Here is a 24,263-nt window from a genome sequence, read left to right on the forward strand (position 1 = left end):
TGGGAATAAAGTGACTTAATGTGTGGTTACAATACAAAAGATCAGTTTGTTATCAGTCAGCCTTCTCTATTGTGTCACATACCTTCAGTTTGTAAACTTCTGAGAGAATTTTCTTTCTTTTAACTTTTCAGTAAAAAAAATATTAGAATTCAAGGATAAGACTTTTCTGTAATCAGTATTTTTTGTTATCTTTTCCAATGAGCAACTAATATTAAACAAGCATACCTGAGCTAGTATTAACTGGTGTTCAGGACAGACAGATAAGAAGCAGTGAACCTTTCTGATCCAGGAGAAAAGCCAATTTGTGATTGCTCATCAGCTGGTTAGCTGAGATTATTGTCATTAGTGATTCATTAGTGATACTGGTTTCTATCTATCTATCTATCTATCTATCTATCTATCTATCTATCTATCTATCTATTTTTATGTGCCTATAAACAGAGCACATAATTTTCTTGTCTATCCAGACTGAATGCTCTTTGGGGCAGCTGTGGTTTCATCTTCAGCAACTATCTTCCTCTCTAAAGTGTCTAGAACATTAAAGAGGAATGAGCTTAAGGTTATTTTTTATTTCCTGCTCTACCAATAAATTGCTATTCTTTATCTGAAACACACAAAACAACTTTGTGGCTGTAAGATAAGATCACTGTCACATGTAGTAAGTAACAGAAGAGGCACCTCTATGACTTCTTTTTACTGAAGTTCCCATTTTTTTTTAATTCTTTTTCCACCCCAGAGCATCCTCATCTTTTTGTATCTCTTGTTTTGTTTTATTCCTACATGTTGAGAAACTGAAGAATATACAGGAAATATTTCTTTTTCAGTAGGTAACTGAACAGAGTCACATTTGATGCTTACCTCATCAAGACATTGCTATCACATAGGGTCATTTGAGATTGCTAGAAGTTGGTAAGACCATCTGGCTAAGATTTGTACTGTAGAAGCTGCTACTGCTAGCCACAAATACACTGTATACAGTAGTGCCTACTACATGCTATTTGTGATTATTTGCTTTCTGTGCTATTACTCTCAAGTCTAAAGACATCTAGTGCAGAGATGCTACAGAAAAGCAGGAAGTTGTACACTGTGGTGGGCTGCAAAAAGCTGTTGAAGTTCTGTGGTTAAACAATTTTTTTTTTTTTTATTTTCATACTGCTGTGCTGCGTTCACTCACTTTTGGTTCCAGTCACAACTTCTGTGTTAGCTCAGCATAACAACGGATTTTTAAAAATGACGAAATGGTTGTGAATTCTGAATATTGATCTTGAGCTCCCATGTGTCTACATAATTGTTGATTTTCAACTTAATCTGTCATGGCACCTTCATAATGATTTATATAAAATACTAATAATATTTATTACAATTCTATTTTAGCAACTTGGGATCACAAATGGTTTATTACCTACATAGCTGGAGGAATATCAGCTGCTGTTTTACTGTTAGTTTTCCTACTGATTTTCTGCATCAGCACTGCTTATGACAAAAAGTGAGTAACAAATCAATTTGCTTGATACAGAGGCATTAATGTATGAAGGTGTTAACAGCCCATCCTCTACTATCTTCTTCAGAGGCTATTGGAAAAAAAAAATAAAAGAAAAAGCTAGTTTTGAAAATTTAATTTTCCTTCTAAAATTTTAAATTAAAAAAAGAAAAACGAATCAATTCTTCAGCCTATGAAAGAGGTGACTTTTTTTTTTGCCACACTAAAAAATAATAATAAAACAACAACATCAAAAAACCCCTACAGCTTACTGAAGTTCCTTAGTCAGCTAAATGCCTACATTGGTATTAACTGAAACATCATGCCAAGGGTGATTTGTCAAGAATAACATAGGCTTACGCATAGGCTGTTTGTGTTTTATGCATAAACAACATATGACATCTTGATGTTTCTACATCTTCTAGCATTTTATATCTACTGTATACCAAATATATAGTAGTTGTCTGATCCAGAATCTCTGCTTCCAATGGAAAGAAATACCGAGTAGAAAAAAAAATATATATATTTGTTCCCCCATTACAATATATCACGTTTCTGGAATTTGTTGGCAAGTTATTACTGAATAAGAAGGTCTTTTTATCTGTGTCCAGGCCTTTACAAAACAGTGCTAGTCTCATGCATGTTATGGTCTGCAGTTCAGAGGAAAGGCTACTTGGATTTTATTGGTTTCAGTGGACAAGTAAGCTATACCACCGTTATCTCTTGTATGCTGGAATTAGATAGTTTGGTCTATACTATCATTCATGGTGCAGTTCCTTCCATTATGTTTCTAACGAAATATGTGCCACCAGAAAGAAGAGAAAAACAGAGGCCTTATTAAACCCTTTGTACTCTACTCAGACCAAGGTAAGATCATCTGGAGTTTACTCATATTCTGTATTTTGTATATTTCTTAACATCTTTCTCTTCAGTATCTGATGCTTGATATAACTTTTAAATAAGGGATATATCCCTTAATTATCATTTTTTTAAATGCTTAATGCATTTTTTTAAAATGCATCTAATTATACTAAGAGATGTGTTCCATGTAGCTCTTTTGGTTTTGCTATCTTTTATACTATTTGTGTATTGGCAGTATCTTTTTTTTTTTTTTTCTTCTCAAGTAATTACTTGTAAAACGGAAGCAAAAAATTGAATCCTGTCATACCCTTTGTCTTTACCTATTCAACTTAATTGTAATTTGTTGGGACAACTGTTTGAGTGTTTCTCCTTTCTTTTTCTACTTTAACAATCAATTTATTGAAGCTCTGTGACTCTTTTCCCCTCAGTGATCTTATTCAAGGCCTGAAATTTACAATTGGTAAGGCAGGATCCAACTCTTCTGCTTCTGCCTTGTATCTTCATACCCTCAGTCATGGTATGAAGTAGTAATATCCTTAGGGAAATGGCCCTTTCCTCACAGTGGTGTGACTCCAGCTTTCCATCTATTTCCCTCAGACAGCACTGATGTATGACTCTGCATACAGGTCCACTGTAGATATGGACTCATACAGCCCTTTGACCTCCTAACATTTCAATTTCTCTCATTCTGCCCCTTTGGTTACTGTTCACATCAGAATGAAGCTCTTCCTAGGGTAACCTTAGCTTACAGACTACCCATTTTCTTCAGAAAGCATCTTCCGAAACAATGACAATTAACCAAGGCACCATCACATTAATTACATGACAAATTCTTAGCATGGTCCATATCTATAGAGAATTCATGTTTTAAGACTGACATAGATAACTATTTCAGTATGTGAAGTGTGCACATGAAGAGAAGGAGGCATTCCATTGATACTCATACTTTACCAGGCATCTGATGTGGAATAGCTGTGAAATTTCAAAGTACAACTTCTTTTTTTTATATGACTTGAATCTAAAATTTATCCCTAGAAAACAAGAGACCCTCCCACCAAAAAAAAAAAAAAAAAAGATTGATGGCTTTGATGGCTGAATAATTCCCAAAAATAAATCAGTGTAAAATAAATAAATTTCTTTTTTCTTTTTTTTTTTTCAGTCACATCTTTTTCAGAAAAGTTCTTCAACTTTTTTTTTTTGTTCTTCTAGAGCATTAATGGTTATGAAAGATATAATTCTCATACCCCATGGAACATAGAAAGAAGAGGAGAAGAATCATCACCCAAGCAGACAGAGGAGATTTACATCAACTGCATAAACCTGAGGAAAGACCATTAGCTTACTTCTTACAGCTGAAATAACCAAATTCAGGCAACAAATTTGCATGTTGGATTTGCTTTGTTTTGCACTGGTGGGCTGCAGAAAATTCAATTCACGGTAGCAAGCACTGCCCAGGCTGCCCTGGAGGGACAGCACTGGTCCCTGAGCCAGCCTGGATGCATCTTTATTACATGACAGTCTGCAGCATCAATGTTTCTTTTGATTCATAAGCTCAAGTGAAGATTTTTTGTATTTCTAAATTTATTTTTTTTTACCCAGTAAGTGTACTTATAATAATTTTAGAACAACTCTAACATACAGAACAGAGGTGCATATGTTTGCATAACATTAATTTGGTCTGAGAAATAAATGTCTGAGAAATCTATGTGAAAAGGTGAAAATGAAAATATGCTCTATGTTCTCTGTATCCATGACTTTCAAATATCAAATTGAGAGCTTTATGGAATAATAAATATCCATTACTTTCTGCAAAGGATGTGTTATTATGCTGCTGGGCAAACAGTACTATTCAGCTGGCAAAAGCAAATATATCAGGGATCCTTGAACCTAGATTTAAAAGTATGAACAGAAGCTTTCTATCTGACAGCTGTGTGGTTTTACAAGCTTCTTGCACGTAGCACAATTATTTCAGCACTCACTGTTTGGGGATGGAATAGAAATATAGCCCCTAGTCCACACGCACACACACATGCATGCATGTGCACACACACACACCTTTTTTTTTTTTTCTCTCTCTAATGCCCAGAAGAAAGCAAAACATGAAGACTCTGTCACTGTCAAGTTATATTTAATAATAATTTATTATAAGGTTTAGTTGCACAAAAAATAAATGAGATTATGGAAGATACATGAATAAATGATGCAAAGCAGAAAAGGCGTGATTGGGAACATTTACAAAACAATACATGTGTGGTTTTATATGTGCATATGTATATATTCTGCTGAAACCTACAGAATAAACCACACAGAAACTGAACAGACAAACAAAGAAACAAAAAAATCCTCAAACAAACAGCACTAGAAGGCAGACCTGAGAATTAAGATCTATGCATCTTATGGCCTTTTACAAATCTGCAACATTACTGAGGATGGAATCCCAGTAGATGAAGGTGCTACCGTGACGGCTGATAATCAGATGTGTCTGTGTTCTACAAACTGTATGCCTCCTGGCCCACCTATGTCTGACCCCCTTTTCTCTTGTAGCATTAGTAAAAGTGACTCATTTGTTATTTTATTATTATTATTATTATTTAGAAAGGGTTTGGGGGAAGGCATTATTAGTCTGCTACAAACCAGTTCTACTTGGTTGGCTAAGAAGAAGCATCAACAGCCTGAAAGTGAAAAGCACATTTGTGTAGCTCTCTGCAAATCGAAAGCTCTACTTGGTTGGCTAAGAAGAAGCATCAACAGCCTGAAAGTGAAAAGCACATTTGTGTAGCTCTCTGCAAATCGAAAGTTTTCCTCACGCACAAAGGAAAATACAAGTCTAGGTTCTTTGGACAATAATGAGGACACAAGGCTTGTCAGAACTATTTGAGTGACAATAGTGTTGTACAGTTATCCTGTGCTTCAGCTAAAACTCTAAAAACTGAAACCAAAGAGTCCTTCAACCTGGCATTTAAGACTTAAATTCTTTTACAATGTCATTACAATATCATTAGAAAACATGTCATTTTGGTTTTGTGTACTCCTGAACAAGAACACATACACATTACAACGTATATATTTTTGCTTTCACTTATTGAAGGTTTTCAGATATATAAATGCTTGCATGTGAAGTTGATGAGGACACACAGAACTGTACTATTAGTAAGTTGATTTATTTCCTGAGTTATCATATGTCATATCAGATAATTCTAAGTTGTGCACAGCATTACAAGAAAAACCCTGTAGCATTGGGTTGTTTGTTTGATGATTCCATTTATATTAAAATACCAAAATGATGATGTAATGAATTTGATTACATTGAAGATCTCAGTTGTAATCCTAATATGAAATATACATAAGCCAAGAAGTTGGCATTGTTTCACTGCTTGTAGAGACATTCAAAATACATCCCTACTTTACTGAGGGTAAAAAAAGGGGAGAGGTGGAGGTTAAGTATCTATAATACCAGATTGCTTTGATTATTTCTGTTACTGTCCTTATTTCTTGTCTCCCCTGTTGCTTTTAGCTTGTCTGCATGCATTTTTTTAAAAATAATTATTTTTGAGATTTGAGAAAGAAAAAAAATAAATCTCTACTTCACATCTTTGCAGGTATTTAATCTGGTTTAATTCAAATTCCATAGACATATTACTTTTACCAAGATAGTCCACAGGGAAAATCACATAACACATAGCATAATAACAATATATTATTTTTCTTTCAAAAAACAAACCCAAAACAACAGCTTCATTTTTGTACCATTGTAATATCAGTGAACAGCAGCTGAACATGAGACTGATAAAAACAAAAACCAAAAAGAAAGAAATCAACTAAACCTCAGCAGTTTAGTAAACTATGCACACACACACACAAAAAAAATCCAAAAGTGTCATTTGAAATGTGATATTAAAACTCTTTATATGTTTTATGAGTCTGACAGAATGGGACCTAGAAAAAGCATGTTTGCTGTGACACAGTTTAATTATGTAAATTGGCTTTCCAGTGTAAAATAATAAAAACTATTGTTTATTTGTGTTTGTTTTCAGGATTTTCCATAGATTTCCCATTTTCTTTGGGAAAATTTTAGTTCTTTTTGTGTAAACTTAATCAACTATAATTTGGAAATATTATTTTAAACGGTTACTGTGGTATTTCATTCTTTATTGCCTGCTCAACAAGTTAAAAGGGAAAAAAAATCAAGGAAATAACATGACACAAATATGGACAGCAACACGGTCAGAATACTATTTGAACTGTAAGACAGTTTTGTCTTTTTTGTTGTTTTAAAGCCTTAGAAACTTTCCTCAAAGGCAACAAACATAATAAAGTATGTTTTCATTAAACAACTGAGTCTTGAATCACTGGATAACTACTTTCTGTGTAACAGGAAAATGAACCTATGAAATTTTAAGAAAAGGAAAACAAGTCTTCTCCTCCCTAATAATAAAAATGTATGTTTTGTGTTCATGGTTTATGCTGTGTGAAAAAAGTAGCTATTTAAGGCCCATGTTAAAATTCCATTTTCAGTACTTTTAGTACCATTTAGATTAATAGTAAGTCTTAAAAGAGCTTAAACTTGTATCAAAGAAAAAAATATTTGAAATCTGTCTTTGCTGGGACTTCCGAATGTAGGAGACATAGTCACCAGAATCTGGATCACAAGGGAGAACACCAAACCCACTGTCTATGAAAGAAGGTCAAAGTTAGAACAGCAACATACTGCAAACTACCTCCTGTTACTATACCTTTCTTTTGTCTCAAATATGTCCCTATAACTTAAAGAGTGTCTCTGACTCTGTAATATGTTCATGATACTGCCTAGTCTGCTTATCTTTTCATCTTCCTTGAATGTGCATCTTAGGGTAAAACAGTGTTCCTGTGAGGAAACAGTCTGCTTCAAGGACTGGACCCACCAAGGAATAGAAGAACCTGGACTTTTCCAAACTCCCACTTTAGGCAGGGTGGTCCAACACTTAACTCTTTCTGATGCAACCTGTCCAAAATTCCCAGGTATTTTCCCAGGGAATTCTACATTTTCTATTTTCTATCAGGCACCTAAAGTTTTATAATCACCCTCAGAAATAACTAATTTTAATTATGATGCACAACCAAACCATCTACCTGCTATTCAGGTCTTATTTTGATCATAAGTAGATGCTAGCTTACTCTTGAAAAATTCAAATAAGAAACCTGACAAAAACAAACAAATAAACAAAACAAAACAAACAAACAAAAAAACAGAGGACTGATCTCAGTATCAGATTTTTTTTTTTCCCCCTGGGTGTTGTAACCATCTGGGACTCAAGGATGTTCCTCTAAACCTCCTGTGATATTGAGCAATGTAAAAGTTCAAATCCATGGTATTTATTTACACCTGCTGACATTGACTCAGAGAATATTCCCCAGCACAAGCAGAAGACTTATTTCCTTTAAAGCCTAAATGTTCAGTAGAAGTTAATCCCCTAAACAGATCTGTAAGTCTGACATTAGGGGTTAGTTCCAAATACTGCCTACAAGATAGGTTCTAAAAAAATTATTTTAGACTGTAGACCCCAGGAGTAGAAACTATACATGAAGTTCTCAGACTGCATTATTTAAGGTGGAAGTAAGACAACTCAAAAGACATTTCAAATATTCACACATTCCTGTGGAACTGTCTTGGGCTAGATGCATCTCCATTGGTATGCCATGTTGGGATGTGACATCCTAGTGCATGTGGGGTCAGGGTGGCCACTGTCCCTTTGACATGCAATATGAAGGATCCCAGCCTGAGGCTAGAGAGTCACAGTGGTGTTCAAAACATTAAGCTGGACTAGGCTTTTCATTGGCATATGAAATTCTGTTTCTTCTACCACAGTTGTTTCATACTGTTTCCTACCTACCAAATCAGCCAGGAAATGGAAGACCCTGGCTCACTTCCTGCAGACAACTTCAGACACACCCCATTTTCCCCGTGCCCTTTCCACCCTTAATTTACACAAAAATTGTAGTAAGGGAGGATCTTTCTCAAGCAGTTTTGTCAGCTCACTTCATAATTGGAAGCGTAAATGTAAGCACCCATGTATGTATTTTTATGCATCTTAAATGCAACTGCTCAGCTTATTATCCAGAATTTGATCAGCTCTGAAATACTCTAAATTATATATTTAGCAATATTTGGATGCAGAAAGTTTCACAAAATTGTGTGATAACAATTATGATGCATTATATATGGTACTATTTTTCAAGGATTATATTGCATTATAATTGCATTTTGAGGATTATAATGCACTTTGGTTGGGCTGGTACTTGGTTCTTCCATACATGTTAGGGAGAATGGGCCCAGCACTCCTGAACCCTCAGCTTAGAGCTGTGAGTTGCATTAAACACAAAAAATTGTTGCCAGCTCCTGATAAAATCAGAATTTGAATGCTCTGGGAAGCTATTCTGCACTCAACATGAACCACTGCTATGTACTAAAATGTCTTCTAAATTTTCCTAGTATTTTTTAAGATTACAGATTTTTTCTTTAAATTATTTTTGTTGTTTTCTTATGCTATTCTTTTTCTTTTCATTAGGTTTCAAAAACTTTCCTCTGTATAATGGTGTTTTTCAAAGAAGGAAAAAAAGGCCTGAAAGCAGTGAAAAAAAGGTGAGCATATGTCATACTTTGTTAGGAAGTCATAATATATTTATTCTGAATTGTCTGTTCTTCCCTGTAACTATCTTAAATCAGTAAAACTTACAGCAGTTCTAGAACATAAATATTTCCTATCACAGCCTGTCATCTAAGAAAAGTCAGGAAATGCAATAATTAACATCAACAAGGACAGCTTTATTTTATATCATTTATTCTGTTTTAGCTGTAGGAGCTATGATGAGAATAAATATTTAACTGCAACCTTTAGTTTTGTTATTGGTATCAAATTACCAAGACAGCTGACTAATTTTTTGCTATTTTCTATGTCTTGCTATCATACAGTGAAAATGATTGAAAACCACGTGTAGCCTCCATTAAAAATGAGGTTTAACTTCACTCATGCCAAACATTTTTACAGAAAAAAAAAAAAAAGTCTACTGTAAAATGTATCCTTTCTCTTGACAATCCCAGGACTGTAAGAAGAGCATGAGGTAAATCTATTTAACCTCATTAGGATTTTTGTACTCAAGGGAAAAAAAAATCTTAACCATTCTATGGGAATTATGGGACTCTCAGTATGAGATTTAAAAGGATTAACTCCATCTTAAAGAGATGGGTATTAGATTTTGAGCTTTTATTTAGTTAAAACAGATTTTTTTTTCTCCATTATAACTTGCAACATTCTATAACAATATTGACATTTTCAAACACTTTAATTGTAATTAATCATACTTAAACCTCAGTCACTTTCATATCTTTTTTAATCTTTTACATAAAAATCTGTTAAGTTGCATATGCATGCAAAGAGGCTAGATGCATCTTTGTAAAGTGGAACTTCCATTTACTTCAGTAGAACCCGTTCACCTCTGGATTCTAATATTTAGGTTTCTAAGCACAGTGCCATTTAAGTAATTGCTGAATACACAGCAGGTTCACCTGTCACCTTTTACTGTCCTGTAAGGGTCTGGAAATAGAGACAGACTTCTTGTTACAACAGGTTAGTCGATATTCTTTGACTTTTATTTCACCATATGCCTGTACATGTTTCCGGTATAACACATCTTTTTATCCAAAATCAAAATTGAAGAGCATTTATTTAGAATATCAAGAACAAACACAACACCCTTTATGGAGTTCAAGACTTGAATGAATTCAAGAATTAATATATCAAACCTTATACCCTCTAATTTTAAAGTTTTGTCACTACAGTGGTGTGCACAGTCATTAAATTCTGCTAACAATACATAGACCTGACCAGCTGTCAGCGTTGAAAAATAAAAGATTCTAATATACACAGATTGTGTAACAAGTTGATTTGGAAAGAGTCAGAAATATTTGGATGATGTATGGAAAAATTAAATTTCCAGTGCTACTGGATCTGTTCCTATAATCAAGCCCCTTTTCACACTTTCTCTACAGTCCATGCTACTCTGTATGTGGATAAAAGCCCTATTTATTTATTTGCAGCAGGTATAAAAAGGATGCACTGATACTGAACACTAAAAAACACCACCACCACCAACATAAAGCAACAAAAAACCAACACCCACCCCAAAAAACAGATTAATTGGAACACTTTCCTCCTTTCTTTTTAGAAATAAATAAATAACATTGCATTTCATGCTAGAAAGCACAGACATTCAAGAGACTTACATTCTGTCGTGGAAAACCATCCTGCAGCTTCTAGGTTAACAACTGAAAACTAGTAAATGTGGCTGGTGAACTAAGTCTGAGTAGAGGTTTATTTGCTACAGGCTGCTGATATTTGTCAGTTCCTAGAAATCAAATAGATCAAAAATCACTACTCTTCATGGTATTGCCTATTACACTAGAGATCAAGCTGAACAAGCATTAAGTTCATGCCTTTTCTGATAAATGCAACACAGAGGTCTGATTAGTGCTCTTTTTTTTTTTCTGTTTGCCATGAACAGGTGAGGATTTTCACAGTCTGCCTGCACTAAGCAACACCTAAATAAGTGTGTACCTGCAGGCTGTATGCCAGCTATGCATTATTGCAGGCTGTATGCCTGCTATAAAATATTGCCATAGAGTGCACTTCAATAGATTTTTGACCTCAGATATTTAATTTTAACTCCTCCTCCAGCACAGTCTTATTAATTTAGAACAAGATTTGATTAGAAATGTGTTTGCTACTCCCCAACAGGATTTCTATTCACTTGTGAAATGAAGTATTTTCCAAAAATGCTTTTGACATTCCCAAAACAGACTTTAGACAAAACAAAAGAGAGCAGCTATTGCTGCTGTCTAGCAAACTTCTTTGGTTTGTCAATACATTTCTAAGCTTTACTTGCTAGCTTTAGGGAAAAAAAAAGGCAAAAAAAAGAATTTTGCATGGACCAAACACGTGTGAGCAGCTGGAATCAAAGCCTACCACAGAAAGTAGAGCCTGAACATTTATTCAGTAAGGCAGCAAACTCCATGTTATAAGATATTCTTCTTACTTTTTCCTTTACATAGGCAAGAAAATTTGTTCAAAAAGAGCATACTCACAGATGATTCAAACTAGTAATAATAAAATGTAGCCATTTAAAATATGGGATAACTCAAGTACCTTAGCACCATATTATGATTTATTACTAGTCTCCTTCAATTTCTCCTTTTCTGCACCGAGTGATTTCAGAATCAAAAGTACCATCATGCATCAATCTATAATAGTTAAGAGTTATTAGTAACCATATCAGCAATGGTGTGTGTTATTTTTTTTTATAGGAATGAATGTATTTTTATCAAGGGTTGTTTTTTTTAAAAAAAATAGATCATATTACAGCTATATATTCATTACACTTCCTCAGAACTGAAATGAAAACAATAGCCTTACATCAATTTTACAATTTTATGATGTATTAATGCTAAGTTCCCTTTTCACCAGTTGCACCTGGTTACCACTGAAGACATTTTGTTGCCCTCCTGCTCTTCCCAGCTCGTTGGCTGAAATCAGAGAGCTCTTCTTGGGTCAGGAGTAAACATATTACCTCTGTGCCTTGCACATGAAGGTAGCCGAGACTTGAACAGGGACCAGCGGGACCCCTGGGCCTATTGAAAGCCCCTTGTAGTCTCTAGGCAGGCAGCTCTACCACGTTCGCCAAAAGAGAGTTTTATTTCTGGCAGAACCACTAGGAGCTGTACAAAGTTGTCTCAGTGGGGAATTACTTAGGTTATTGAGAGGCATACACCAGGAATCAAAGCAACTCCATGAAAACAATTTTCTGGCAAACTGTTGGCCTAGTGCCTGCATGGTTCTCATGGAGCTTTTCTGAAGAACAGTTTTGGAAGCTACACAAATGCACAAATTTTACAACGGTATTATCTTGTGTTCTGGAGTGGCACAAATGGCAAACTCCACTGGACACGCAGTACCTTTGTGCTTCTGGTGACCATTTTTTTTTGACAGTGTTGCAGTACACTGTGAAGATGTATCCTTATCTTCAACTTCCAGTGTGCTTGTGTTTACTGTCTGCAAGACGTAAGTTCCCAATAGCTCAGTTTTGCTTTTTGTTGATAGCATTCTTGAGCTTTGCCCTGGAGTTCATTTTCTGTTGCTACAAGATTGAATTTCACAAGTATTTATAAATGTATGAATTGAGAAGATAGTTGCATTAAATAATGAAAGCAAAATATTTAGTAAAATTCTAAATGGCCAATCTGTTTTTTTTTTTTTTAATAGCATTTGTATTTTCATTAACTAGACAATATTTAGGCACTACAGAAGAAGACGAAACCTTCTTTGACAAACAGTGGCCTTTCCCCAGATAATGGAAGGAGTGCACTATATAGATCTTATGTTTTCTGTCTAAACACAGCTAAAGCACTCGCTTTAGGATTTAGATTCTGAAAAGGTTCTCAAACTATATGGACACTGTGTCCTCAGAGCACTTCTGATAATTCTCCTATTTTGCCTTTTGCCTGTTTTGGGGCTATGAAGAATATAAAAGTATTAAATGACTAGTATTCAAGTCACAGAGGGAAACAGTTAAATGGACATGCAATAGAAAACTGCAGAACATATTGGAAACTTAATCTAAGGAATTTTAAGGAAAAAAAAATATTTTTAGGGCAAGTGAAAGAATCTCAGTTGCATAGAAATAGAAATAATTGGTAAGTTCTTCAAAAAAAGCTCTTTGGAAAAGGTCCCTTGATTAACAGAATTACACAAGCATTATATATATATATATATATATTTATCATATTTTGCAGATAACATTTGCAAACTGGAATTTTTCCCAAAGCAAAATATCAACCTTTTTTTTTTTTTAATTATTTTTTTACTTTTTAAATGAAAGCATGAATGAAACTTCCTTGATGGGTACAACTCAGCTCAGAGAGCACCATAGGTATAGCTCCCTGACAGCGTGGGAGAGCAGGTTTTCATTTTAGCTCATCAAAATATTCTCCACAGGGAGTCATTCTATTCCTGAGTATGGCAGCACTGTGAGAAGGAGAAGAGGTAGTGAATGGGACAGGAAAAAAGGAGGAAAAATAAATAAAGCTGATTGTGGTGGGCTGGAAGTGTTTCATTCAAGCGGATCACAAAGCCTTTTTATTCAGCAGCTGTTCACTGAGGTGTAGAAAGCTGTAAGTCTGCAAAGTCTCTCAGCCTGTAAAATGGTTGGAGAAAAGCTGGACATACTGTACCAGTAAATGTTTAATTAAAAGCAGAAGTTTCTTCCGTACTTTTTAATACATATATATATGTGTATATATAAAACAATCCAACAGCACTTTTTCAGTTAAATTATAGTACATAAAACTGATTGTTTAATTGGAAAAGAGTCTGTGTCTCCTCCTTGATATGCTTCCAACCTGTCCTGAGAAACAACTAATGAGAAGAATTCCTCTGGTAATCATGGCAATCAGTTTCACCCTGGGAATAGAATGCAAGGCCTGCTTGTATGACAGCAAAAGAGCAGATTTTTCTCCCCACATTTTCAGACATTTCAGGGTATCATGAGACGTACATAAATATTTGATATCACTTACAAAAATCCAAATATTCAGGATAGGTAAAACTTGTTCCCTACCTACTGGTATGCCTTCCAACTTACTCCCTTGTTACTGATCACAACCACACCTATAACAATTCAGTTTTGAAAGATGTCTTCCAAAGACAGAAATTTCCATTGAGATGGACTCATCATCCTTTCCAAAGTAAACTGATGCTTGATACGTGATCATACAAGATACGATGTGCATCTAAAACAGAAAGCTGAGAAGGAAACAGAGAAAATCAAAGGAAAGCTGACCAGAGAGAAAAAAAGACCAGAGCTCAACTTCTGGACCATGTCTGGTCCAACCATGGAACAGGAGATTGCCAGCCAGAGATGCAGCCCATGCTTATTATTTTGAAGAACAGTTTTCCTGCTTTTTAAAGTTATTCTTGCAAGCATGGATACTTAAATCAATTGCAAATTAGAAGGCTTCTTGGCAGTTCTAAGGATGAGACTTTGCTGCTCACGTGAACATTCGCAGCTCCTATGGGCTTTCATGAGAGGTATGTGCATATTAATAATTGCTGAATTTGTGCCCCAGGAATTTAAAGAATTTAAGAGATGTGCTAGGCAATAACCTTTTCTTAACACATCAAATTCTGTTCTCAACAAACAGCATTAACTTGCTACTATTTATTGGAGTCTGACTCAAAAAACCACCATGCCCTCTATGGCAATTAGCAACCCTGCTTGGCTCTAAAGGCACCTGCCGTGCTTATGCTGCTTGTTCCATTGGCAATGTTTCAGTGAATCCAGCTGGAGTCAGTGGGCTGCAGCAGGGACCTAAACATGTCACCAGTGAGGATGGGCCAACCTGCTGTTGGAGATGGGTAGGAAGACCCCAATGTCGAATGAGTCATTGTGACAGAGCCCTGTGACAGGACCTTCTCCGGTCATGCAGAAACCTTCACACCAACACAGTTCCATTTGTTTTAACACTGTCTCACAACACGAACGCTTGCCCCCCCGCCCTCCCACCCCTCCCCCTCCTTCCTAAACATATTAACAGAAGGAACGGCAAAATAAATAAAGACTTAGCCTCTGCTTCAGGGAAGCCGCCTCTTCAGGTTCCCATCTATGCGGTGGTCAGGCTGGAGCTGGTAGGCTTCAGTTTTCATGGCGAGTTGTGGGTGCGGAGGGCACACGCTGCTCCCTGGCCCTGGTGGCGGGTTCCAGTCTTGACTGTGTCTCTCGGCCGGCTGCCCCCGGCTGTCATTGCACAAGGCCCGAGCTGTAGCTGAAGGTGTAGCTGCTGGCCAGCGAAAGGGACTGCTGGTGCTCCTCGCCCTGCTCTGAGGGGTAGCTGGGAAATGTCTGTGCCCGGGACACCTTCGCAGAGCCCACGCTGTGACCTGCAGAGGGAAAAGGGACGTGTGAGAGAGGCTCACTGAGGTTCAACACACTGGTCCGAGGCACCATGTGAGACACAACTGGGCTGCCCCAGCACGAAGTCATGGTGTTCTCTGGGTCTTCTGCTGCTTCTGGTAGTGCCGGGGTGCTCGGGGACCAGACCTACCCCATTGTGCCTTTCTGTGGTTAGAAAGGAGGGTTTTGCCTGCACCTGAGACACAAGCATGTGACACGTTCAGCTGAGGGAGAGAATTCCCAGACCCAACACGTATGCTATTTAGGCCTGGATATTTTTTTATTTTTTATGTATTTATTTATTTTTATTTTTGAATTGCAAAATCTACGTCTCTACATTTGATACTCTGTAAGTCTCACTTATATTTCTTAGAGCTGATGAAGAACTAACCCACTTCTTATTTATCAGATGCCCTACTTAATTGGTAGAAGTTAACTGGAGATGGAATAGGGCCATCTGGCAGAAGACTAATAGGAAGAGGATATAAGATCTCGTGTGGTCTTGTGAATTTCACGTAATCATGTCTTGTTCACTCACAGTCAGGGAGATGGGAAATCATTTGTGAAAAGCTATTAAAAACCCAATGGCAAAACTTAGAATATGACTCCCACAACTTGATTCTGTACCCTGATCATTTGCCCATCTCAAAATCCCCTCTTGAAATTGAGACGTAATTAGTAGCTAAACAAATTCTGCAGGGTGTATCTTCATGCAAAGTATATTCTACAGATTTTGGATGCACATTGAAGCTTAGTTTTAAAATGGTTTTGGAAAATGCTTTTTAAAACAATCTTTAATACATGTATTATACGTAGGAAAGCAAAATAGTATTTTTCTGTTGAGCACAGTACTAGTAAAGAATACCTTTAACAGAATATACACTTATACACTGAAGAATTCAGCTCATGTTGAAAGGTTTCAAAATGATTAGCAATTTTCTAGATTGCCCTAGTATTACTGGACGTAAGAATGGTGTTTACCAGACTTTGTCATAAAACTTTGTCATAATTGTTGTAACATGAAAAGTTTGCTTAAAACATGTTACTGACTGCTTCATGAAAAAAAATCACAGTTCCTCTGAAGACAAATCTATCAGAGCAATACTAGGACCAAGAGAGAAATAAAAAGTAAATTAAAAACAGAATAAAAGGTACATCTCAGTGACACTGGAGGCAATAAAACTACAGACTGAATTCCCAAGGGCATGTTAATGGCCATAAAATCCTTTTCAGAGCATGACCAAGCAGAATGAATTTTTTGTGTTTGTTTTTACTGTTCATTCAGTGGGGTAAGTTGACATAGGCTATCAAAACTTGACTAAGATGCCAACTTTAACTGTTTTCTGCTTTGAGAAGCTTTTGCATTGAACAATTAAAATGTGTGGTGGTTGTGAAGTCTGGCCTGCAAAGTAAAAGCACTGAAAAGGCTGATAATACATTGAGAATAGTCTTAAAAGCTGTACTTCAAGTAATTTTTAACCATTATATTAAGTAAGCCCTTCATACTTTTTTTTTTTTTTTTAAATTTCTGTTTGGGATTTTTGACAAAATTGCTTTTTTTTTTTTTTTTTTTTTTTAAGTTTCGTGCAAACCTAAACATATAAAGTAGCATGATTTTAGTAGTAGGTTTTAATTTTGTGTTCCAAATCTGTCATTTTTCCTTCTAAGGATGTATTGTCTTGTTTTCTTTTTATTCAGAAATTAGAATCATATATTTTTAAGGGCCATAGGAAACTTTTTATCCAGCCATGTGATTAGCTATGTAATCTTTATTGTTTCCTTTCTTACTAGTTAAGATAAATAAAATATGTCAATGTAACATTTTCCTCCGTTCTCATTATTTATCTTATCCAAAATGCGTAGAACGCAGAAACAGACCCTGTGACAACGAGCAGGAGTAAAGACACTTGCTAACCAAAGGAGTTCCCTTAGCTCAGGTCTATTTATATCATGCACTGTCTGTCATATAGCCAATTTTGAATTCCCTGCCATAGAATATTGCAGCTTTAGTACAGTAATGAAGAGTGCTCCCACTAATTTATAGATAAGTTATTAAGGCAGTCCCTTAGAATACGAAGATAAATTTGAACTTATTAAGGTTAAAAAGTAAATTGAATTCAGCTCTTCCATTTCCTAGACAGCTCAGCTCAGCCTCAGCTGCTTGCACATTCCTTACTGTTCCTTAAAAGAAATTTTTAACCTGCTAAATCTCATAACAGGACTCATATTAGACATTTTGTAAGCAAAAGGGCTAATAATGGTGTCTTCTTCCCTGACTGCTACAATATGTAGTGAGAGATAGAGACAATCAGAGATCCAAAAGATTAAAAGACACACTCAGCAGAGCCAAAAGATTAAAGACACTGGGTCTAGGCTCAAGTCAAACAGTAAGACATCACTGTATGGATATAATCATGGAAAGAATAGATCTCAGTTCAAATGAAACAAGAAAGCTATGGATAATAAAGAATTTTTGACTTTTGGAAAGAATGGCAAAATGTTTATTTTCATCTTTTTTTTTTTCCTTAAAGAACGATATTTTAACATTTAAATAAAATCAATGAAAAATAATGATGGTTAAAAAAATGAAACAGTCCAATGGCTTTCAAGTTTGCTTAAGACTTCCAAGTCTATAAATTTCCAAAATTAGGATTTTGTTCAACTTTTATATTATTATTATTATTAATATTATTATTATTATTTATTATTATTATCTGCACTGGAAATCATTTCTTTTATTTGCATTCCTACTAAAGATTATTTTAATACTGATAGAGCTGATCAACATCATGGAGCCTTAGCCACTGGAGAATCTCCACAGTCATGCTTTATGTCAGCAGTAAGAATTTTGTGGTTCACAGTTTTCTAAGCTTCATGGTTGAATAATATTTTCTCTATCATTTTGGGGTCTTAAAAGATTAAGAGGGAAGAAGGAGAACTCTTTTTTTTTTTTTTTTTTTTTTTTTTGTGGATTTTGCATCTCTTTGGTACCACAGCCATTTTCAAGAATAAAAGCCTAACTCTTCTCTATAGTTCTGAAGTCAGCATAAGAGGAATTGGATTACCACACACTTTGTAACCTGAAGACACCATCAGAATTGGGGGAGTTTTTTTCCTGTGGCATACCTATGCAATGTCTTTTTTTTGTTCTATGACAGGACCTTGTTAAGTATTATTCAGTCTACTTCATCCCTTATTTGAATTTACTCTCAGGATCACAGAATGCAATGAAGCTGTAGTCCCAAGCAATTAAGTATGAATGATTCATAAAGATAATTTAATGTAACCTGTCAAATTACAGCAAAATTAGATTTTTCCTGATCTTAATTATATTGGAAGCAGAGGCACTATACACAAGAATCTTATTTCTTGACATGGTGCTTATTTATAACAATTCTTTAGAGGAAAAACCCAATGGTTTCCTAGTAACAGCAGTGACTGATGTACATATAAGTAGATCAATCACAACTTCTAAGAGAAAACTTGCAGTACTCAGCTAAATGAGAGAGAGAGAGAGAGAGATCCAGGGATAAGCTTTAAAAACTCCCTTACTGCTACTTTGCTTACTGGGAGACGTTTCTCCCTCTGGGATTCAGAATTCAAATTCTTAACCAAAATACAGGTGCCAACCCTTTTTCTTTTCTAAAACAAACAAACAAGGTCAACTTTCTTTTCAAATACAAGAAGTCAAGGGACTATCTCATCTGGTATTCTCTGGTTAAAGCACTCATTTATGATGTACAAGTCCTGTGTTAAAATTCTCCTCTCTCTGGGTAGGGTTTGTCATTACACTGTCTGTAGTGGAAAAATAAGCTGAAAATGTTCCCTTCCTCTTCTCTGCCCACACCACTGTTCACCATCCCTCAGTTGTGCCACTATAACTGTCTGAAAGACTGCTTTGTAAAATTAAGCACTTTGGTCGTTTGGCTTGCCAGAGAGCCCTAAAAATTGTTGTACTGGCACAGCTGAGGAGCAGAAACAAGCCACCAAGGGGAAGAGATGGCAGAACTTTTCTGACTGGCTTTAGTGCCAGATTATTTGTCTGGGGAATGAGGGCCTGTGAGCAATATGTAAGCAAATATGATGGCAAATTATATTCCCATCAGGCTACTCAGTTCTCTGATGCAGGATCACTTTAGAAACCCTGTGGCTAAGCTTTTCTACTATAAGATCTCATGTATGTGTACATTCTTACATTACAATGATTAAAAGTTAATTGGACCAGAGACTACTGTGTATCAGCTTCTGTTGCAGATCCTTTTAACCACCTCACATTAGACAGTCACTAGATAAAATAAAGAAGCAGTATTTTGCAGCTGCACATCAAGAGTTCATCTGGGATTTCCTAACCCCTGAGCAGATGACTTTACAAACAAAATGATGTCTTCCAATGTAGTTTTTTTTTTTTTTTACATTACTTCTACATATTACTTTTCTAGGTAATAATAATAAACTTTATTTTTCAAAATAAAACTTGACATTTCCATTCCCAATATTATGAGCACTAAACTGAAGTCATTAAATTAAAGTGAATTGGATATTCAGATATTTTGGAAATTTGTGTTTTGGGAGTCCTCTGAGACTTCATGAGGACAAAAGCTCTACGATTGTAAATGTTATAGAAAAACATGGTTGTTGAAAAGAAATTTTGATGAATCAGTCAGTGCAAGCTGACCAAAGAAAGGTGAAGCACTTGCTGTACTGTAAAGCAGTCTTTTATTTTTTAGAAATATTCATTGGAAAATTCTGGTGCTCACAATAAAGAAAACAGTCCGGAAAACAGTGACACTGAGATGATGTTTTATCTACAAAGGATAGTGTGAGGAGGTGAATGAAACCAAATGAAACAAATTAGCTATTATGTTTCAGGAATGAAATGATAGTAGGAAGGAATTAGTTCTATGTTATTTTCTCACACAAATCTCACCAGACAATAAATGTGGTCCTTCGGCCAGAAAAGTTCACAAAACTAATACCAGCCTTTAATCTAGATTTAAGTTCTCTAAGGACGTTTCCAATAGCAGTGACAGCTCCTGTTTTTACCAGAGGAAGCCCACAGATTGTACTGATGATATGGTTTTGATGGGGAAGTGTCTTGAAATGGTTCAGGCTTTAATATTCTTTATAGCATTTTTGTTAAGACAGGACAAAATGGGAAAGGCACTGTAGCTATGCACTGAAAGTCCACTAGGAAAAATGAAACTCTTACTGCAAGAAACTAAATTACTATGACTGCTTATTTCCAATGGAAGCTTTTATCCTTCTAAGAGCTTTTGTTTCAAAGAAAGAGAGTCCACATTTTATTCTGGTTCTCAAAAAAAACCCACCCTACTACAATCTGAAATCAGTTAAGTGGCTATTATTGCATCAAAAAGGATACTTTCATTTAAGGCAGAAAATAAGTGATTGCTGTTATCCTATTTATAAATTGATACTGGTTAGAAATCTGCCAACTCTCTGTATTGAATATACAGTGTCTTCTATTGAGCTATTGATGACAAAGCAGCTTTTCCTTTTCTGCTGTTAGATGATTGGAATAACTAAAGGAAAGTTTCATAGCAGGACAAACTGCTACAAAGCAAAACATTTATTCTGCAGTAACGATGCCGTTGGATTGGAAGGGCATTAATTGGTACAGCAATTATTATGCTGTCACTCACAAAAAGATGCAACAGAAGGGAGCAGATGGAAACTGAAAAATAGCATAAACTACATTACAGCATATTGATTTTTATATACTCATTGAAAATGAAAACGTGGGTCTATTTCAATTCCAAATAAAGACATACAGATTTTCTCTTGAATTTAACTGCAATTGGAATTAAAAATCCAGGGAACACAGCTGGGCTCCATTTTTAATACTTTATAAAACAATTCTGTATTTCATTTCATTATGTATATTTTTAAGGGTAAATAAGTATTTGGAAACATAATTTTTAAAACAGATTTTTAAACATTACTTTTTATAATTAAAAATAATTTTGAATCAAAATATTTTAAATTGATCCTAGAATATGTAGGAAATATATTAAGAAAGTGAATGTAAAAAAATCCAATAAACAACCTTCCTTATATTTTAAAATATTTTGTTTTTATTCTCAAATAGCATTTTAATTTTAGTTAGAATTTTAAGTGAAATGAATAATTGTTTTTGGCTATCATTGAGATTAGTCAGTATCTGAGTAGATTATACTTGTTACAGAATCCTATCACTTTCCAGAACTAAAAGTCCATTATTTATCTTAGAAGTTTTTGGCATTGTCGTCAAGTCACACTCTAGAAAAGAAGAAATTCTACTTGTGCATTCAGAAAAGACTGCAGAATTGGCAGTAAATTTAAAAAATTTTTGCATCTTAAGGATTAAGGTTTCAGCATTGCAATTTTGGCACAAGAATACTAGTGTTTTATGATAAGTACATTTACAAATCAATATTTTGAAACCAAGAAAAAGCATGTACTTGTTTTAATACTTACAAATAAAGTTAATTGACTGTAAACATTATGTACAGAAGAAATGAGCATTCTTTCATCTGTACTCTTACCTAAAAGAGTAAGTATTAAAAAACACTATGTTGAATCATGTAACTAAAACTGATGTATTGACTAGAAGGCAGATTGGTTACTACATAGTTTAATCATAGTTGTGTGTTGCAAAACATTGCTTTTAAATACCTTGCTCTCCTATTGCATTTAAAATGTATTTTACCTTTAAAATCCACTTAGCTATCACAAGCTGCTCTTGTGGTAGAAGTATCAGAACATCAACAACATCTTTCACAAAGATGAGTAGGTTTACCTTGCCCTCTACTTTTAATTTATTATTCTTTGTCCGCTGGGGATTTTTTCTAATAATACATCTTTTTATTCATAGTACCAGCTTTCCAAGCCTCCATGTGTTTAAAAAGGGAGGAGTCATATATATATGCCAACTATTGAACATCTCCATCTACTTGATCATGTGTCACATTACCAATAGTCTTTTCCCTTTTTACCCCTATTCCTGCAGCCAAAATATGACACGCATTTGGGAGAAAGTAATCTATTTTTCATCTATTTGACTCCTGTGCTATTCTGTTTGTAATATATATTTGTATGCCTGCATGCCTGAACCACAGAGAGATTAAATAAAAGAAGTTATCCAACCAGAGTGATAATGTTTTTATTCCTGCACTCTAAGCCAACATGCAGATAAGGACAGAAAGCTCATACTAAGCATTCTTTTGTCTTCCATATACAGACTACAGTGGTCTTTACAGAGATTAATTGATGTTATCTTTCCATCTTTTTTGCACTTTGCTAGTGTTACAATATGAGAAAATCCTCTTCCCTCCCTCGGTTCTGAGTCCAGCTCCTTAACTATGCCAACAGAGTTGAAGGAGGCATAATCATGTTCTCACTTAACACACAATTAGGCTAAGGTCCAACTTTGCTTCAAAACAAATAGAATTTGCCAGATGAAAACTCTCAGATAGAAGAGTTTTCTGAGTGCATTTTCAGAGACTATGCAAAAGTGATTTTTTTTTTTCAGTGATACTTTGATTATGAATTATAAAACATTTATCAGGGAAACCTGATTTAAGCTAGTCATGAAATTGAACGAAATCGCTTCTAGAGCTATCTTCCAACTCAAATTATACTTTGATAAGGTGCAATACTTCATTTTCAGCTATTTTGCTTTTTGAGAGAAAATAAGCCACTTTGTTTTAAATCACTCAAAGAAAACATTCAGCTGTTTTTCATAAGTAGCATGCTATATTAGGAGACCTGTGATTTTCTCTAGATCAAACATGATACAATTTGTGTGTGGTAGAGAAGTGACTATGGACAGAGCTTTTGTTTTATAATGAAAGATACAGGTATTATGCCCTTAAAGAAAAGCTTCCAAGAGGAAATCTGTGCAGTTTAATAGTGAAATGTGAAATCTTGAATACAATCTTGACCTTAAATATGATTTTGAGTGTCCTAAAAAAGTTTCCTGAAAAGGCTGAACACTTTGTGCAAGGTGGCTAGCATCCCAGCCTAATTCATCCTTTCAGCCACAGACTCAGTCAACCAGAAACTAATATAAACCATTAAATAAGAGAATAATAACTTTGTTCCTGAACTCTGTCTGTCCAAACGCAAGTAAAATTATTTCATTTACCACAGAAGTAAACAGAGACTAAGCATTTTTATTTGCACAAAATGCAGCTAATTTCATATGCCTATTCAAGCTCAAAACCTAATGAGCTTTTTAAACAGAATCTTCACAGTACTGAGACATTCCATGTTAGCAATACTAAGGAAATAAGAAAATGGCAGAGGGAAAATTATTCCAGGTGACTATTTCTTTTACTTTAAAGAACATTTGAATTGGTTAAGAATGCTGACAAATGACAAGATGATGGAAAAAAAGCAAGAAATAAGAAGAAAATGCTCTGATCCTAAGTGCATATAGGAAAGGCTAAATTAACAAAATAGCTAAGGAAAACTCCAATTTAAAAAAAAAATCAAATAATTTTAGTCTTTACAATATTTTGCCTTATGGGGACATAAGAAACCAGCAAAATGTACCAATGGGAAAAATTACCTTTCTAGTGGAATAACAAAAAAGTGGGAAGAATATAAAAGTAGTGAAATAAGAAACAAATGCAAATGATAGCTAAAATTGTGTGGATTCAGTTATTTTGTCTCAAGTCATGATTTTCTGCTGTATTTAAGTAGGCAAAGCTGGTTGGTCACTTGGCTGTCTTTGCTTGCTTTTGGTTCCCGTGTAGAGAGGGTAGCAAGTCATTATATGAGTCAACTGATTGTTGATATCTGTACATAAATAGATTTCAAGTATAATTTTCTTTTGCATTCTTGAAAATTACATCTACCAGAGTAATTTAAGATAGGTAGATATACATGCAGTGTTATCATCTCACCTTACCAATTTGTTAGCTCACTGTTAATTTTTCCTTTC

The 24,263-nt window shown here is 35.0% G+C and overlaps 2 protein-coding genes across 6 annotated transcripts in view; one reads left to right on the plus strand and one right to left on the minus strand.

The window, feature by feature from the left end:
* Window positions 1-14,938, plus strand: part of CD226 (CD226 molecule) — a 57,216-nt gene extending 42,278 nt beyond the window's left edge. The window contains exons 4-6 of one of the 3 annotated variants that reach the window (XR_013947224.1): window positions 1,375-1,486; window positions 2,092-2,347; window positions 3,551-3,642. Coding sequence is in view for 2 of the 3 variants with exons in the window: in XM_080581888.1 (XP_080438014.1) it covers window positions 1,375-1,486; window positions 2,293-2,347; window positions 3,551-3,679 (296 nt within the window). In the remaining variant the exon portion in view is untranslated. Of the gene's footprint in view, window positions 1-1,374; window positions 1,487-2,091; window positions 2,428-3,550 lie in introns of those variants that run through there. The other 2 variants (XM_080581888.1, XM_080581889.1) reach the window with 2 other exon arrangements.
* An 89-nt stretch (window positions 14,939-15,027) lies between these two features.
* Window positions 15,028-24,263, minus strand: part of DOK6 (docking protein 6) — a 238,180-nt gene continuing 228,944 nt past the window's right edge. For 2 of the 3 annotated variants that reach the window (XM_080581892.1, XM_080581893.1), the window contains exon 8: window positions 15,028-15,306. In XM_080581892.1, coding sequence (XP_080438018.1) covers window positions 15,167-15,306 — 140 coding nt within the window. In that variant the 3' untranslated portion in view covers window positions 15,028-15,166. The remainder of the gene's footprint in view (window positions 15,307-24,263) is intronic. The other variant, XR_013947225.1, reaches the window with a different exon arrangement.

This window comes from Anser brachyrhynchus (genome assembly GCF_964034855.1).
Source record: "Anser brachyrhynchus genome assembly, chromosome: 2".
In the NCBI taxonomy this organism is placed as follows: domain Eukaryota; kingdom Metazoa; phylum Chordata; class Aves; order Anseriformes; family Anatidae; genus Anser; species Anser brachyrhynchus.